Here is an 18,292-nt window from a genome sequence, read left to right as displayed (position 1 = left end):
TTGGAGCAACGTTTCAATTCTGAATGGTGGTCTTACACCAGGGCGATACTGGTAGTATCTTCCACTCTGGAACGTGCCGCAAATATACTATATATTATTTTAATTAATTAATTGTGAAATAACACAAATTAATCAAATAAAATTTATTTGCGCACGCCGGGCAATCAATATTGTGTACATGTGGATTGTTTTAAGATTGTACAGCTACTTGCATCATTCTGACATGCTAGTATTGCATTGGTTTATTATTTTCCTCAAACCCAGAGAAAATTAGTTGATTTTTGACAAGATTTCAAAATGATATTATGTTAGAACATCCAAAATTTTTTTTTTCGAGCATAAGAAAGAATTGGATTGGATGTTGGTGTTTTTGTGATGTGAAATATTGTTATCATTCGTTAATTTGTGGTGATCACCATGTGGTATCGGAAATAGCATGTCATTATCGTCGTGCTTTGGAGTCATTGAAGATATAATCCGATAATAGTGTTTAGACTGCGGTCTGCCGGTGCGGTTTGCAGTCTGCTATCGACAAAGATATTAGATTCTAATATCTTTGAATCATAGTTTTGGTGCTTGGTTTCCTTTTTTACTTTCATTTCCTTGTTTTACCCTACATTCACTTTCACCCAATTCTGTCAAATATTATTATCATAAAATTATGCTTCACATTCTGCTAAATTCATCTGAAGTTGTACCTATAAAACATTTCGGCATATTGCATACGTTTTAGATGTAAAATAGAGATTTTACAACCAAATAATATGGGATTATACGTTATCTTGGTAATACTACTTTGGGAGATGTATTTTAAAAGAATTACTATGTGTACCATTATTGACAAAGAGATAATGAATTTGGAAAAATTAAGTAGTTTTTTATGTCACCTACAAGTGACGCTGTGTTCGAGGAGGTTATTATTTGAACCAAAACCTAAAGGGCCTTACAGACAACTCAATTTGGTTAAGCAGTTGTTATCAATCGGGTTGAGTTGAATGTAAAATTGAACCATGAGGAGGTGCATTGTATGCGATAAGGTTAACACTTAACGGTTGACACACAACCGTTGAACCAAGCAAATTGAGTGGTCTGTAAGGTCCATAAGCATAAGCCAGTAGATGAATGTGTTTGAAAACTTAGTTAGTTTATTATAAATTGATTGATGTAATTTTATACATACTGCATAACTCTAGAATCAAACAATGAATCTAGTGAAAAAATGAGAAACCTACAGACTAGAAAAAAAAAGAAGAAAATAATAAATCTTTTGTGAATTGAATTTTCTATTTATTGATATAAAAGCATTCTGAACAAAAACCTTTCAGAATAATACATTACGTAGATGGAAAGATTACGAACAATCATTTGACGGAGTATTTTCATATTCTTAATTGTACATACATATTCATAATAATACAAACGGGAACAAACATAAATTTAATCTACGTATTTGGTAAGAGATTTATTCAGTCTTATAATAAATATGTGACTATTTATTCTATTCAGCCAACTTAACTATAAAGCAGAAATTTATTTTCTGGAGCAAAAAAAAATTCTCAAATTCCGAGCTCTGTACATCGTGATTTTTACCTCTCGTCATTTCCATTATGAGTGTCAACCATATGGCTTGTTAAATAAATTTTATTCTAGTTAAATATAAAAGAAACGTCTCTTTTTCCAAAATTATTATGAAAATTTTGGGCTTTGGCATAATGCAAAAGTTCCGGATCGCATCCAGCAAACGTGATATTTTTTCCGAAATCAATTGGAATGATGATGTTCCCGTCAGTAAGGTTTTGACTCTGGGTTATGACTAGAGGACTAATATCCAAGTCCGGGGTTCCGGAGTCGCTGTGGTGAACGTTGCTGAGGGAACCTGTCACAGCAGATTTCTTCTTCCCGTTAGATTGGTGCTGTTTTCTGTGACGATGGAGTGCAGATGACTGGTTGAAGGAGGCTCCGCAAGAAGTGCATGAAAATGGTTTCTCACCAGTATGTATTCTAAAATAAATAAATAAATTGTTATATTTGAGTGTAAAGAAGATGAGAACGACAGGTAATGACAATGTTATTTATTAGACCGGTTGGCTCGGCTGTAGTTTTACAACAGTACTGAATTAAAATATTAATTTGTTAATTTAAACGCCATGGTGGGCTTTTACATGTACTGTATAATACAGTGCCAACAGAAGGTTTTTATTTTTAACAACAACAAAATAAATAACCAAAAACAAATGGCCCATATAATTTTCCTTTTAAATAAGAAAAAAGAACAAATAAATAAACCAGTTTTAAAAGTGCAGATGGTATAAAAATAATATAAATTAATAGAACAGGTTGGTAATACGTAATTTACAATAAGGACTAAATGAAGAAAAAAAAAAATGTAATTGCTCCTACACGATACTACTAAATAACAATATAAGCTACATAATTCAGAATTTCTTATATAATATACATAACTAGCTGTTGGGATAATACCTAGATTCTGGCAATGCCCAACAGTATTAATGTAAATCTGCATCAATGGTTTATAATTGATAAAATTAGTTTACTAGTCCCGGAGAAAGACCGTATCCACGTCATCGATGATCTTCCTAAAAGTCTTTCATAAAAATCTTCTTTCTCACACTTCTTATATGAAAACAAGGACAGAGAAACCTAGAATATCGAATGCCTTTAATCATTCGAACATGTGTTTCTTTCGAATAGCATAACTATTATGGTATTGCCATGTATAAAAACAAGATTATTTTTTTATACAAAATTTTTCACAAAATGGTGATAAAATTCGTACAGAGGTAGACATTTGACATTAATTACATACTTATTTGTTAATAATTTTACCATAAAATAATATGACATTATCTTTATAACTGGATTGTTCTCACGTAAATGAGATTATCTGTAAGTTTATATAAGTTCCTGTCCGGGATGTCTAATTTCTAGATTTGTAACAATTCAAATTAAAATGTCATCATAATGAAATGGGAAGGTGACCACCCGATTTTGGATATTGGAATTTTAAGAACAGATAACATTTTTTTTATATATCTATAGTTTTCTTTTTGTGAAAATGTTATTTTGATAGTTACCCATCAATATAATACGAAACGAGTTATAACGTAAGTTCCTTTCAAATGTGGAGCATTTGTCATCATGTCTTGGATACGAGCTCTACCTGAGAATACTTTAACTATATAATTAATATTATTCAACGCAATGCAATGCATTCGGCTGACTATGTCGCATATATTTACTACAAATAATTGGGCAAATAAATATAAAGGTCATTTTTCCTGGATTATCCTATCCGATAGAGTCCTAGAGTCAAGCGATTTTACTGGCGGCAAAAACTTTATCGCTGTTCCTCATGAGGACCCAGCACCATGAATTGTTGTTTAGCACTGGTTGGATTAGGATTTTATAGAAATTGGTTTACAATGCGCAATTGAATACTGCCAACATGGAAAATTGCCTGTTCCAATAATATTGATGGCTTTGAAACTAGTTCCTATTGTATATTCAATAAATCAATATTTTTTACCTGTAATGACATGTGAGATTTGATGAGTTGGAAAATTCTTTGCCGCACTCTGAACATTTGTAATTCTTTTCTCCGATGTGAACAGTTTTCAGATGAATGTTTAGATAGCTTGTTTTATAAAAGGCTTTGCCGCAGATTTTGCAAACGTGACTTTTTATACCTGGACAGACAAAAAAATTAAATTAATTTTATTTATTTCAAAGAAAATTTACATTGGATGATACATTTTGAATGTTATTTCAACCGGCATGCTAGGGATGCCCCTGTGTTATTCAAATTACTTATTTATTTATGCCCTTAGGGCTGTTACACATATATATTCATATTAATACTAATAAATTACAGTCTAAAGTAGACATAATCTTTTAATATATTGCCTGTATGGGTGCCAGCATGGTTGGATAATTCCCTCGAAGATTTGAATGCTCTCGGACACTGGACGCATTGATAATCTCGAACTTGAGTGTGAATTTTAAAATGTGCGTGCATGTTGCTCGATGTCGTGAATTGTTTACTGCAGAAAAAATTATAAATTATTAGTACATAACAATGTGCATTGAATTCATGTTTTCGGGCATTTTTGTCAAAGTTTGTTAATTGGGTCAATCCGCACCAAATCATCCAGAAAATTTTGGATTTGTCACCCACCATCTCAGATTTTGATGAAACTTTAAATTTTTAATCCTTCCATATAGATAAGAAAATATACCAAATTTTACCTTCCTACCTCAACTCGTTTTTTTTTTATGGGCAGTTGAAGTTTGGGCAAAATAAGCGTTTTTACATATTCCGAGCACTCCGGAAGAGCTTGTACCTTCAATGAAAAAAAATTGTATCTTTGTCATTTATAGTGCAAATGCAATGAAAATTTTCAATATTATCAAGAAAACTATGCTGATTGCAGAAAAAAATAAATAAACCCTTTACATTTATCTACTTGACTTTAAAAAATTACCAAAAGTAATTTTTTAAGTAATTTTTGGGACGGAAAAGGTACTTTACAAAAAAGCAATATCTCGGGAAGGTACAGTGTTAATGAAGTAATTTTTTTTTATTCATATCTACAAATAGCATAGAATCACATACAAAAATAAAATTCATGGCATTTTACTTGCTTCAATAAATAAAATCCATTTTAAACTTTTTTCAAACTTTTTGTAATTTTTTTTTATTCTTATCTACAATAAACATAGTACAACCTAAAAAAATAAAACTCCTGGTATTTTGTGTGCTTCACAGTGTAGAAACGTTTTTAAAATAAGAAATCTTTATCATACAGAATTGTTCTAGGTTTTTTTAAATCTAGATACTGTATTTGCAAATAAAAAAAGTCAAACTTATTCGGTCCTTTACAACATGCTGGTAAGCTTGCAATGTAAGCTTAAGGCACCAACAAAATAATGTACCTTGTTCCTTACCCTGAATGCATACACCATAGCAATATTTTATAACAAGATCAACTTTTTAACTCTTTTCAATACAAAGTTAACTCTTTAAAAAACAAATACAATAAAAATAAAACAGGCAATGTAGGATTAGGTTAAATGAAAGTACATTACAATAATATTGTTTACAAATAAATGTTCAAGTTCATTTTTTACTTTTATTCTTGATCTGACCCATAAGATGGTTGAACTTTTGATCAGCATGATGAACGTCTTTTTCAAGAAAGTAGTAAGCTCTTCCTGAACCTTTTGTTGTGGGAGGGTCAACGATATTAAAAATATTTTGTAGTGGAACAAAACAAATATCTTCTTTTTGATGTGGCCAGTAAAAGGATGGAGCTGGGCCAAAAGGATGCATAAACTTGATTGATACATCACACTCGTCTTCATCTTTGGAAACCACAAGTCCAAAAAACCAATGGTTGTCATATACGCAAGCTACATAAGAGTTTGTACAAATTTGTACCATACTTAGTTGCTCAGAGCGATTTCGTTCCCCGCTGAAGTTAAAAATCAAAGCATAATCTGAATCTGAACTTATCCTTTTTGTGCCAACTTCATTTTCAGACAGAGGAACAAAGCAGTGGAAACCTCGAGTGCCTGGTATTGTTTTAGCTTGTGAAAAACGCTGCTGTAATTGTTGCCTGCAAGTGAATAAGCTTTCTTTTCGCAGCAAGTAAAAATATATATTTTCTACTCTCGACTGACAAAACTTAAAAGTTTTGTCTACAGTTGTGATAGTGTTGCCAGGGCCAAGTTGCAAACTTTCTCTAGTTAGAAGACGTTTTACTGTTCCACCTATTCCATCACAGGGAGATTTCCTATGACTCGTAGCAAAAAACGACCAACATGCTTTCAAGTTGAAGTCTTTTTGATGGTGACACAGATTTAAAAAGTTTTTTGCAGTTTTTATATTGCGCTGCGCAACCATCAGTAAAATAATGAACACTTTGAATTTGGGGAAATTTTTGATTTAAAAATTGAGCAACAATTTTTTGAGTTTCGTAAACGAAACTTACATCATGTTCCAAGTCATCTGAAATTACACACAAGCTTGACACTGTGAGATCTTTGCCAGGCTCTTCACAAGTGTAAATTACCACTGGGTGGAGTGAACAACTGTCTTGCGTCCAGTGGTAACCCTGGACTTCATTCTGGATAACATAGGAGAAGTTTTCACTGAAGTCTAATAACACAACAGCTTCATTTATCTGAAGCTGTGCTTTTAGGGACTCTTTGAGATATTTTGATTGAGACTTTGTTATAAAAGAATGAGGAAGAAGTTTTACAAGACTCTTCACAAGATGTTCTACATATTCATGAAAGGGAACTGTAACTGAAACCTGCTGTGTTCTATCAGTAGTTACCCATGCACTGTATGTAATTTCATCTTCTTGGTCCCATTCTTCAAATTTTTCTAACAAATGTTTCTTAAGATTTTCACTAGATGTTGAACACTTATCGCAATGTCGAAGCATACAGTCTCTATTGTTCTTTGAGCACACTAAGTAGTCCATTAAATCATTGTACGTTTCTTCACTGTCACAAGCATTAAGAAGCAACACTACATTTTGATGAATTGCACAAACGCAGACAGAATGAGAGCCTGGAGAACCTACTGGCACACACCATTTGGGACGCAACCAACAAAATTTCGAAATCCCAATTTTTGAAGCAGGGTATTCAAACTTGAAGGTAGCATAAAGTTCATTCAGGTTACAAAGCAATAGTCTTTTTTGTTCATAAACATTTTTGGTTATGCTAACTTTATCTTTTTTCCCTGGCATAACACGAGAAAATTCATCGTTTTGGTAGAAATTTTTAACCAAAGTAACTGTTCCTTGGTCTAATGGTTTTCCTTTTTTTGGATCAGGTAAAGCAATGATACCATTTTCATTTAGTAGCTCTCGTGCTTTACGAACTGAGTCAACTGAGACCAACACTGAATTCTTCAGCAACCTTTTTTCTACTCCACGAAGTTGGAGCGAGAGTTAGAAGCTGAATTCTCTCACGGCGTGTAACTTGTGTTTCCAATTTTTTTTTAACCAACTCAACAAGCCTGTCCATGTCATTAGCTTTTTCTTGAATACATCTTGGTATTTTTGCATCACATTTTACTGGGGAAAATTCTTTTTCTAAAACTTTACTTACTTTTTTCTTTAAGGTTGAACAAGCAGAATCTAACTTCCGTTTAGCGTAACTAGACTTACTGTGGGATGGTATTGCATGTAGTTTAAATGGAGATTCTCCAATGTCAGTTAAAGAAGTGTTGATTTCTTGTAAAAAAATTTCTTTGTTTAAAACATTTTCAACTTCACTTATGTCTTCTTGAAAAGTGTTAAGCTCTTCAATTTCATTGTTAAGGTTTTGGCTCTTACTAATTTTTGCTCTGCATGCATTACAAATTTTTTGTCCAGGGATTGCTTTATTAGTTACTTTTAGAATGGTATTAATGTTCTCTGAAAATTCCAAGGATACTGTTCTTAAAGTTTTTGTAATTTTCCTTTTGTGGCTTTGGAACGGGTCAAAACAAGCTTTTTGAAATGTTTCATATTTATTTAAGTTAAATATTCTGTGGTGCTCACAAATGTTGAAAACCAAGTCTGTAGATACAAAACTTCTTTGTTGAATAAGCTTTTTTTCAAATTCACTTAACAAATCCACACTCGTTAATTTCTCTGACTTAGTATAACTTTTTTTGTGACATTCAGTACCATTATGTTGTCCCACACTACATTTAACTAAACTTGTTTCGATTAGAGACATTTTAACAACGTACACCATAACATGAAACAACTACTGTATTTATATAGATGATCACTGCTTTGAAGCTGACTCAGAACTAAGCATGTCAGAGGAAACAAAGCATGTATTATCCTGCAAACTTAGTGATGAGGCAGATAGTAATTTTCATGTTCTGTCTTGTTCTTGTTGCAGATACATCATTTCCATGTAGTGACTTGTCTCTAAGACTGTTTCTTTGATATTAGTCCATTCATTCAACCTATATTACTAGCTATATACCTAAACTATAACTTGCCCAATTACAAACTAAAAATAGATATAAAAAAAATCACAAAAAGTTTGAAAAAAGTTTAAAATGGATTTTATTTATTTTTGTATCTAGATTTAAAAAAACCTAGAACAATTCTGTATGATAAAGATTTCTTATTTTAAAAACGTTTCTACACTGTGAAGCACACAAAATACCAGGAGTTTTATTTTTTTAGGTTGTACTATGTTTATTGTAGATAAGAATAAAAAAAAATTACAAAAAGTTTGAAAAAAGTTTAAAATGGATTTTATTTATTGAAGCAAGTAAAATGCCATGAATTTTATTTTTGTATGTGATTCTATGCTATTTGTAGATATGAATAAAAAAAAAATTACTTCATTAACACTGTACCTTCCCGAGATATTGCTTTTTTGTAAAGTACCTTTTCCGTCCCAAAAATTACTTAAAAAATTACTTTTGGTAATTTTTTAAAGTCAAGTAGATAAATGTAAAGGGTTTATTTATTTTTTTCTGCAATCAGCATAGTTTTCTTGATAATATTGAAAATTTTCATTGCATTTGCACTATAAATGACAAAGATACAATTTTTTTTCATTGAAGGTACAAGCTCTTCCGGAGTGCTCGGAATATGTAAAAACGCTTATTTTGCCCAAACTTCAACTGCCCATAAAAAAAAACGAGTTGAGGTAGGAAGGTAAAATTTGGTATATTTTCTTATCTATATGGAAGGATTAAAAATTTAAAGTTTCATCAAAATCTGAGATGGTGGGTGACATGGCCTGGATGATTTGGTGCGGATTGACCCAATTGCGATTTCGTCGTGTCCCACGATTTTTTCATAGTTATGTATTGTAGAATATTGGAAAGTTGTATATTTTTAACAGACATATTAAATATTATATATAATAATATAATATATAATATAATATTATATATATAATATTACATATTATATTTTTTTTCATATTTTTTTTTATTTTTATTTTTTATTTTTATTAATTTACTTTATTTTATTTATTTTATAAATTACAAACAATACAAAACAAAATGAACCTTTGTCTGTCCAACTGGGAAGGATTCCCGTTTCAGGACAGTCAAATTGTGTATTTCGTACATAATATTCTTACAATGGAATGGCGATGCTGTCAAAACAAATTTTGAGAACATTGTTGATTGCATTCGAAGTGACAGGATGGTTTCTTTATCCTTGAAAGAATCGCAAAGATGTAATTTATTACCAGGGTCAATTTGGATAATATTAGTAATTGCATTCAGAACAGATGAATGGTTTCTTTTGGGACATCACAAGTCTGAGATTCTTTCTAGGGCATTTAGGAGAACATTTACAATTGTATAGTTAGAATTTCCACATTTATAAATCAGTATAACACATATGAATCCTATAGTACTATATTTTTAGAATTTCTTAGGTGATAAAAATTACACATTACTAGACCAGAATATATGCAGTATGACATATGAATTTCCAATTTTAAAATTTCGAATCTTTATTTATTAAATGGCTAGTCATTATTATACAGTAATCGAAATAAAACCGCGCAAAAGACTCGCAAATTTAAATTTAAATAATAATAACAATGAAGATCAAGTATTAGGAACAAAAATAACCATTTTTAAACTTAAAATAAAAACTGACTTTAGATCCTTATCTCTCTTAAGTATAAAATAGCCTTTTGGAAGATAAAAAAATAAAATTTAACATAATATTATCAACGCTATTATATTTTTTTTTTCTATCTAAGTACTTAGAAAAGTAGTAAAAAAAAAAAAAAAAATTTAATTAACATTTTTTTTAATTAAACACTTATTAGTTTATATTAGATATGTGAGTTTGTGTTAGCATGAGTTCGCTCTCGACTCTCCCCATGTCCAGAAGCCAATTGCTAACCCATTTTCGCAAAGCGCTAACACTTTTCGATTTCCATGCTTTGGGAATGAGATTGAACACTTTAGACCCTAAGTAGGAGTATTGTATTTGTGCATGTGATGTGTTTGTAGTGGGTGGAACTACTGGATTCCTCCTTGCATGACGGGTGTTGTGGAGATGATCAATGGATAAATAGTGGTGTCGATGTTTTTGTGTATGTAAAATAATTTTTCTTATATACAGTTGCCGCACATCAAGAATTCGTACCTCTTCAAATAATAGATCACTGGGATACCTAAATGGTTACTTAAGAATGATCCTTAGAAGAGATTTTTGTGCTTTTGGTAGAGGGTCAAGTAATGTTTTGGAACATCCTCCCCATCCCAAGGATGCATATTCCAGCAATGAGTTACACAAGGCATGGTACATTTGTTTAACCCATTGGCCTCCGAATTGTTTTGTACCGAAGTTTTAAATCTGCAGTGGTGTACTAAATCTTACATAACTTTTAAACTAAACATGCAAACGAAATTTTTTTTTAAATTTACTCGTTCATTGAATTAAGGTATGCAAAAAATATATGCAGTTTTTTAAAAAATAATAATAATATGATTAAACGAGGATATAAAAAATATTTTTTTTATAAAAACCATTTTTTTCTTCTTTTTTTATATAATTGGATTAGGAAAAGTTTTACATTAATCATACTTATGACCATAATATATTTTATTTCAATTTAGGCTGATGTTAGCCGCCCACCACGCATTTGACAAACAAGCTTGTCAATTCCCGAACCACACGCTATTTAAAAAAAAATTCAATGACGCTGAAATATAACAAAATTTCAATCGTAAATATCAGGAAAAAACTGTACCAACGGAGTCCTGCCAATTACTACGAAATGAATGCTTAATTATCTACAGAGCGATTGGCATTTAAAATTTTAAACACAGACGTCAATTATGTATCCCTTTTTCGTTTTTAAGCCGACGACACCAGACCCGCCGGGACGGCGTCGTTTGAGGCCAATGGGTTAAGATCTTTTACGCAAAGAATATTTCTAACAGACATGAATAGATGAGTTAGTTTTCTGATCTTTGTGGAAGTGTCGTCTGTATGTTTGCTAATATTTAGTTAGCTAATTGTCAAACCCGTTTGTATTTTTCAATACTTCTATTTGAATTTCACTTTTGTTTTTTTTTTTTTTTTTTTTAAAAAGAAAGACAAACATTTCCGGGTTACGAATAACCCAACAATGTTTGAAAATCTCCTACTACCATCACAGAAAGCCGAAAATGTTGCTTGTGTTGTGATGGAGGACTTAGCCAGCCGAGGAATCGAACACGCGACGCTCGGGTGAGACCCAAGCGCTATGCCCACTCAACCACTGACCGGTCAAATGAATGAATGAATGTTTTCTTGAATGAATGAATGAAGTAGAATCTTGGAAGTGGAAATTAACCCATTTCCTGACACCTGATCGAGCTGAAACTCGGCAGATAGACTCTTATCACTTTTTGGTGTCAATCTTGGATATACGCATTTCTCTGAAATTTGATGACATTACAGCAGTTAGTATATAAAATAAATGGTCCTACCCAATTTGGATTTGGCTCAGTTGTTAGTGCAGTTGCCTCTAGTATTGTAACTGAAGGTTCAATCCTCAGCCAAACCAAAAAAAAAAATTATTAATAGATGTTTTTACGGGTTGATTTTTTAAGTTGATTTAGAACAAAAGATAGTGTGTTTTTACCACGTCCACTTCTACATTTGATTAAACAAAGTCTGATTTTGTAATCAATTTTATGTGTGTAAGATTAAATTTGTGGTGTCGTATTTAGCCAACATTATATATTTTTGGAAAATATACAGTTTTTACATAAATTTGGACCAACATTATTAATCACGTTATGAAATAAAATCCGTTACTTCCATTAAGAAACTATGTTGGTGGAAACTTATAAGAGGAATGTAAAAGTAACGGAATGGATGCTTAAAAATACCTTTTCATTAAAGTACTAGATCAATCCACCCCCTCCCTACCCTCATCTCATTATATCATCTTGTTTTGTAACTTTCCTATATTACTACGACTAGCTGACCTTAGAATATAGACATTTACCATGGCAGACTTTTCTGTAGGCCTTTTTATAAAATACAATTCCGTAGTACATTATTTTGATGTATCTCACAAAGTTTAACCGGCGTTAGCAATGTAAGGTCCGAAGATAATTTTTTTACGACTTGATTACAAAACATTGAGTTTCTCTGCTTTCTAAAAATATAATATGCATGTTATATATATTGAATCCTTCCGGTAAAAAAATCTCTAAATGATAGTGAAAACCCTATCAAAATTCGTTTCCTAGTTTAGAAGAACTAAGCGCACTAACAGACAGACACGGATAGCGACTTTATTTTATACTATTTAGAGGTTTACTAATATTATCTAGACACGTGTTTTTTTTTTTCAAAATTGGAATGATGCACAAGAGTCTTAACTGTCTGCAGCCATTAGGATTATGGTATTCCCATTTGGGGTACTTTGAGAGGCTGAAGGTAGTAGGAGGAAGACATGAGGAGGAGGAAGGTTGGATTGTTTTGTTACCTGCAGATTTCACATTGAAAAGGCTTCTCCCCAGTATGGGTCCGTATGTGCAGAGCTAAATTACCCATTTGTGTGAACTTCTTATGGCATATCTGAAAAATTATGGAATTATAAACAGGCTCAAAAATATTTTTTGCTCACCAAATTGATTAGATACCAATAGGAAAACAAATGAGAGAATGCAATAAACTAACGACATTTGAATATGTTAAATTATCATTTCTTGTTTATTTATTTATTAACGGACATCGTCCAAATTACAAAATAATAACACGAATAAAGTAAAATGAAAAATACAGGAGTAGACAAAGGTACATGAAAGCAAAGACAGATATAATATAAGAAAATAAAGTGACAAGCCGAATCAAGTCAAGAATACGCCGTGGGTCAGGACCACAGGACACTTATAATATTCCGTCACTTGTTTAGCGACTGGCAAAAATCATTCAGACTTATCCCAAAAAAGTTAAGGTTTTGACTTGAGTTGACCAGTCTACACATTCTGGACAATGGTGAATAATATCCATAATTTGTCGAATGATGGTTGAGGAAGAGCAGTTCATTATTTCTGAGTCTTTGCGAGGGGATATTGAAGGGAATGAGTTGCAGTAGAGTAGGTGAATCAATAATACCATTTATAATTTTGAAGAAGCAAATGAGGTCATTTCTTTCCCGACGGACTTCCAAAGGAGAGAGGTTTAGAGTTAGTTCAATTTCATCATATGAGTATTTGCCTTTTTCTGAACCTAGCCTCCTAGCAATCCCTCTTAAGAACCGATGTTGAACAGATTCAATGCTTCGAATGTGGACAGCATAAAAAGGAGATCAAATAACACAAGCATATTCAAGAAGGGAGCGAACCAAGGAGCAGTAAAGAGTTCTAAGGGTATTTACGTTTTTGAAGTCCGAAGTGATTCTAGTGATGAAACGAAGTAGTTTGAGGGATTTATTAACGATTGCAGTTATGTGATCCCGAAAAGAAAGCTTGCTATCAAGAGAGACACCAAGGTCTTTAATAGATGTAACAGTTGTTCAGCAAATATTATTAAGTTTGTATTCGAAGACAATCGGTTTTTTTGATCTATAGAAGGACATAATTTTGCATTTATCGACATTTAGTTTCAAATAATTAATTTTACACCAATCATTGAAAGAGTCGATATTCGATTGGAAAAGAAGGCAGTCATCGTGATTTTTTATTATCTTTAGAATCTTATTGTCGTCCGCAAAAAGCCAAAAGCGTGTATGAGAAAAAATACTAATAATGTTGTTTATAAACAAGTTAAAAAGAAGCGGTGCTAGATGTGCTCCTTGAAGTATGCCGGACATTACTTCAATAATAGTAGACACAAAGTTGTTTAATTTAACTCTTTGTTTTCTATTGCTTAAATAAGAGTTAAAGAATGATAGCAGGGTTAAAATATTAATAAGAATTATGCTATTAGAGAGCCCTAGAATATGATTTCAGGTGGCAATAATAAATCAGGGGAAATCAAAAATTGGTTATAAAGTTAGAATTATAATTTGTTTTTGAAACTTTTAATCACCACTCTAAATAGTTGCTTTAACAGAAAATTGATGACAAGATCATTTGAACACCAGCTTGCAGAAAACAATAATTATCATAGGGTCCCTCGACAGAGTTATGAACTGTAAGGGCCCGTTCCCACTTCCGTTTTCAAATCGGAGGCGGGTCCCGTTTTAAAAACGGATGCCCTAGTGGCTGTAGTGGATGTATGGAGCTGTTCACACTTGTCCGACACGATTTGAAAACGGATCCAACATTTTTTGTCGGATGGCTCGCCTACGCAGCGCGTCCGTTTTCAAATCGTGTCGGCACACGCTCGCTCATAGTGTTGTATGGAGATGTTCACACTTGTCGTCGTCGTTCCGGCAGAGTCCCCGCCAAACCCCGACCCCTCCCTGCCCGCTCCCTGTCGCAAGGAAGCAGGCACGCTGCGTGCTTGTATTTGGTTATTTTGTTAAGTAAATAAATCAAAACTACAATAATGGATAAGGAAATAAATCCCGAAAATTTAATACCACTGGTCGAAGAAAAAGTATGGTAATATTTTATCTTTAACTAAATAAAAACAAAACACTTGGTGTACACAACTTTTGTACATCAAAATTTTTATTTTTATTTTTTTAAGTTTACTTTTTAAAATTTTAAAGCTTTAATGAGATGCACGGAAGAGCGTATTAGTTTAATAAACACATAATAAAAAAATATTTGAGTTGTTATTGTTTTCTTACTTTAAAATATCGATAGCCTTTCTTCAGGACAAATGCACTTTCTCAATTTTTTATTTTGATATGTTAAGCTCTCTGAAACTCATTCCAGTAGATGGTTAAAGGAAGTGATAGACATTCTCTTAAGCCATTAAGCGCCCTTGAGGTGATTTTTCATGGTGAAAACGGCGCTATATAAATAATCCAATCATTATTATTCAAAAATAATTAAAGAACTTTAGTTCATCACTTCTCAACTCACCAATTAACACTTGGAAAATTCCTACAGAAAATCATTCGGCTATGATTGGGTGTACCCAAAATTTTCTTTTCACTTTTTTCCTTCTTTTTAATAAGTACAACATGACAACAAGAGCTTCATCGTCGTCCATTGCGCACCATTACTGAAGAATGAGCAAATAACATGTTTTTGTTGAATCGACAATTATTTTTTTTCGTAGAGTATGGTCCGTTTTTAAAACGGTAGTGTGAACAGGGCCATTGGCCATCCGTTTTTAAAACGGGACCCGCCTCCGATTTGAAAACGGAAGTGGGAACGGGCCCTAAGTCTTACCGTGCATTCGTAAGGTTTTTGTCCAGTGTGAGTCCTAATGTGAGCTTCAAGATATCCGCTATAGTTAAACAATTTCCCACAGTCGTAGCACTTTTCTGGTTCTTTCAATCTCTTGGATTTGGATCGGTAAAATTTTGATGAATTAGTTCTGAAATAGATTTATGTACATAGCTTTAGCAAGAATTGTCCATTTTGGAAAATATTAGATATAATGTAGCAATACATTAATGACTGTAGAATATAATAAAGCTAAGAAGTGTTCAAATATATTGTGAACCAACCTTTTAGTATTGATGTGGGCTTCTACAAAAGTGCCAGCCTTTTTTGGTGATTTAATTTTTGCATTTTCACTGTTGTCCTTTGGTGTATCAATCAAAGCGGCATTATTTGTATATTTTTTGTTTTCTAAATAAAAATATTATGAATTAGGCTTGGCAGATAAATTATGATGGTACACGGGCGAAGTCAAAGAAATGGGGAGGGGGTTGGTTCTTAACACCCTTTGTGCAGGCAGTACGCGCTGGCGGCAACGTGTAAAAAACAGAGTTGAATATGAAAAAATAATTTTGATTTAAATCGATGTATCTTCGAAAAAAATGTACATATTTGAAATAAATTTTCTACATATTACTCACCATACCCCCAGCTATAAAAGTATAGTTAGGACCTTTCCAAAGAGGTTGGTATACAATATTCATATAGAAATATCGGATAGCAATATCTTTTAAGCTATTAAAGTAGAACCGGCTTAAAAGGTAGATCTACCCTACCCGCTGTCGAACACCAGTAGATCAAACGGGTATAACTTCATTTCCCGCACAAAGAGTGTTAATGCCTGAATATCTGAAAGAAGTACATCTGTCGTCAAAGCAGAACTTGAAGTGTGGAAAGCAGTGATGACTTATTCCAGCACCTCTACTACTCCAAATGCATAGATGTGCATGCCCCGTGTGATGGTGTACATGTTTAATTTAACATGTAAAAAAAATTTGGGTTATCTTTTAGGATTGCTGTCAATGTTTAATATGAAGATTTTTTGAAATAACACTTTCATTAAACTTAATTACTAACCGTAAAAGCCAACTATTGACATCCGGGGGATTGGAAAATATGCATTAAAATTAAATTACATGAAATGAAAATCTGCTTTTGGGTGGGATGACCGCCATAATAATAATATTAATATTTGGATGATTGGTATAGCGCCGTTTTTGTGCAAAATCACCTCAAGGGCGCTGTACAAATATACGATATATTTCTACAATTATCTCATTATTATATTATAAAGAAAATTTTAATTTCACATAATTGTAATTTTAATTGCAGTATTTTCCACTCCCCGTAAATAGTCTGCTTTTATAGAAACTAAGTTGAATTGTTATTGTTGAAGTGTTATTTAAAAAATATATTTGTATTAATGGCCAGCAATCCTAAAAAATAACCAAAAATTACCTTACCCATTTTTTCAGCATGCTCAGCTAACATTTCACAAACAACACTGACCGCATCCAACATATCATTATCCTTGATTAGATTCTCATCTTCAAAAGGCTTTGTGCTGGATGATAATCTGAAAATAATTATAGTGTAATTAGTCTGACTGAGTAATAACAGTCCACAGTAGTGAAGATTGTATATAACTTGGCATTCTATTAATGTATTTACCCTGGTTTATTGGATTCCTTTCCTGCATTTTTACTTAAATACTTTCTCAGTTGGTGATCTGAGCCTTCACAATGCTGCTTGAATTGAAAAGCAATGCACAATCTCTCCAGACAATTGCTGCAAATATCTGAGGGCAAGCCATCATTCTTCATTATCTGCAAAACAAAATACATTCAACAAAATTCTTTCGATTGCTCTGAATGTTACTCTATTAGAAAAAAACACCCGAGTATTAAAATTTTAGGAGAGATCTGTGGCTTAATTCGACAAGTTTATCTTGAATTTTAAATAAGTAGCCTTACCTTAACTGTTGTGCATGTCAAAATCATAAGCGAAGGAGAAATTATCTCTTCAGTGAAAATAGAGGTTAATTTACCCTCCCCAAGACAAACACGACAGATCTGATCGATTTTATAATTCATTTCAAGATTTAAAATATTTATATTGAGTTGTAATAGACTAGATATCCGTAGAAAACATTGAAGGAAAATTGCCGAGTTTTGGTCGAGCTCTATTTTACTACCAAAACAAAGCTCCTGTCATATATATACCACTCGCTTGCACTCGCACCTGTCAAAAGTCGTCGTCAAATTATGGAAAAGCATGGATAAAATATTTTTTGATACGCTAGTGATGGGTAAGTGAAGCAATTTTTAATAACGCAAATAAAAAAATATTACGCAGAATTTTCTTCTAATGAAATATTTAGTAAATTTCAGGGGACAATATTTTAGAATTTTTTTAATGATAAACTAATGTCTATAAGACAAGGGTTTATGCATAGCTTATGAAAAAAATAGCGATAAACTTTCTAAAATATTAACAAATAATTATAAGCAATAATTAGTCGCCTGAAATATGAATACAAATTGAAAATATCTCCCGCCAACGGGAATCGAACCCGAATAAAAATAAAGTTGGTTGTTAACAGGCGAAAAAATATAATAAGCAGTAATTGTTGATTGAAGTACTAGTACAAATTGAATTATTTGGCGGGTTTGAAATAAGCTGACAAAGCTCAGCGGTGACAGAGCACCTGACCGGACATCAAAAGGTACAGGTTCAATTCCCGTTGGCGGAATTTATTTTTACTCGGGAGATATTTTCAATTTGTATTGATATTTCAGGCGACTAATTATTGTTTATAATTATTTGTTAATATTTTAGAAAGTATATCGCTATTTTTTTTGTCCTTCCAATCCTGAAAGTCTAAGTTTTTGAGCAAGTAATCTTTAAAAAGAATAATTTTTGTGCATTAATACTGGGCTAGTAAAAATGACAATAACATTGTACTTACAGCTTGCATGAAAATTGTTG

At 32.3% G+C, this 18,292-nt stretch overlaps 1 protein-coding gene across 1 annotated transcript; it reads right to left on the bottom strand.

The window, feature by feature from the left end:
* Positions 1-1,275: 1,275 nt before the first annotated feature.
* LOC149420918 (uncharacterized) lies at positions 1,276-17,551 on the bottom strand. Its single transcript, XM_089635289.1, has 9 exons — positions 17,278-17,551; positions 16,976-17,130; positions 16,768-16,880; positions 15,592-15,715; positions 15,311-15,458; positions 12,505-12,596; positions 3,925-4,061; positions 3,548-3,707; positions 1,276-2,001 (listed from the first exon to the last, which is right to left on the bottom strand). Exons 1-9 carry the CDS (start codon positions 17,395-17,397, stop codon positions 1,647-1,649), a joined length of 1,404 nt encoding a protein of 467 aa, XP_089491415.1. The 5' UTR covers positions 17,398-17,551; the 3' UTR covers positions 1,276-1,646.
* Between the last annotated feature and the right edge of the window lie 741 nt (positions 17,552-18,292).

The sequence above is a fragment of the Hesperophylax consimilis genome, chromosome 9, assembly GCF_061612785.1.
Source record: "Hesperophylax consimilis isolate HC1 chromosome 9, BYU_Hcon_1.0, whole genome shotgun sequence".
In the NCBI taxonomy this organism is placed as follows: Eukaryota; Metazoa; Arthropoda; class Insecta; order Trichoptera; family Limnephilidae; genus Hesperophylax; species Hesperophylax consimilis.
The sequence above is the reverse complement of the archived record's forward strand: the minus strand, read 5'-3'. Positions and strand labels throughout refer to the sequence as shown.

Coding starts and splice junctions, on each gene's coding strand:
- LOC149420918 (XM_089635289.1), bottom strand. CDS start 17,397: ATGAATTATAAAATCGATCAGATCTGTCGTGTTTGTCTTGGGGAGGGT. Junction 16,881..16,975: donor AAGGAATCCAATAAACCAGG/GTAAATACATTA, acceptor AATTATTTTCAG/ATTATCATCCAGCACAAAGC. Junction 15,459..15,591: donor GCCCACATCAATACTAAAAG/GTTGGTTCACAA, acceptor AATCTATTTCAG/AACTAATTCATCAAAATTTT.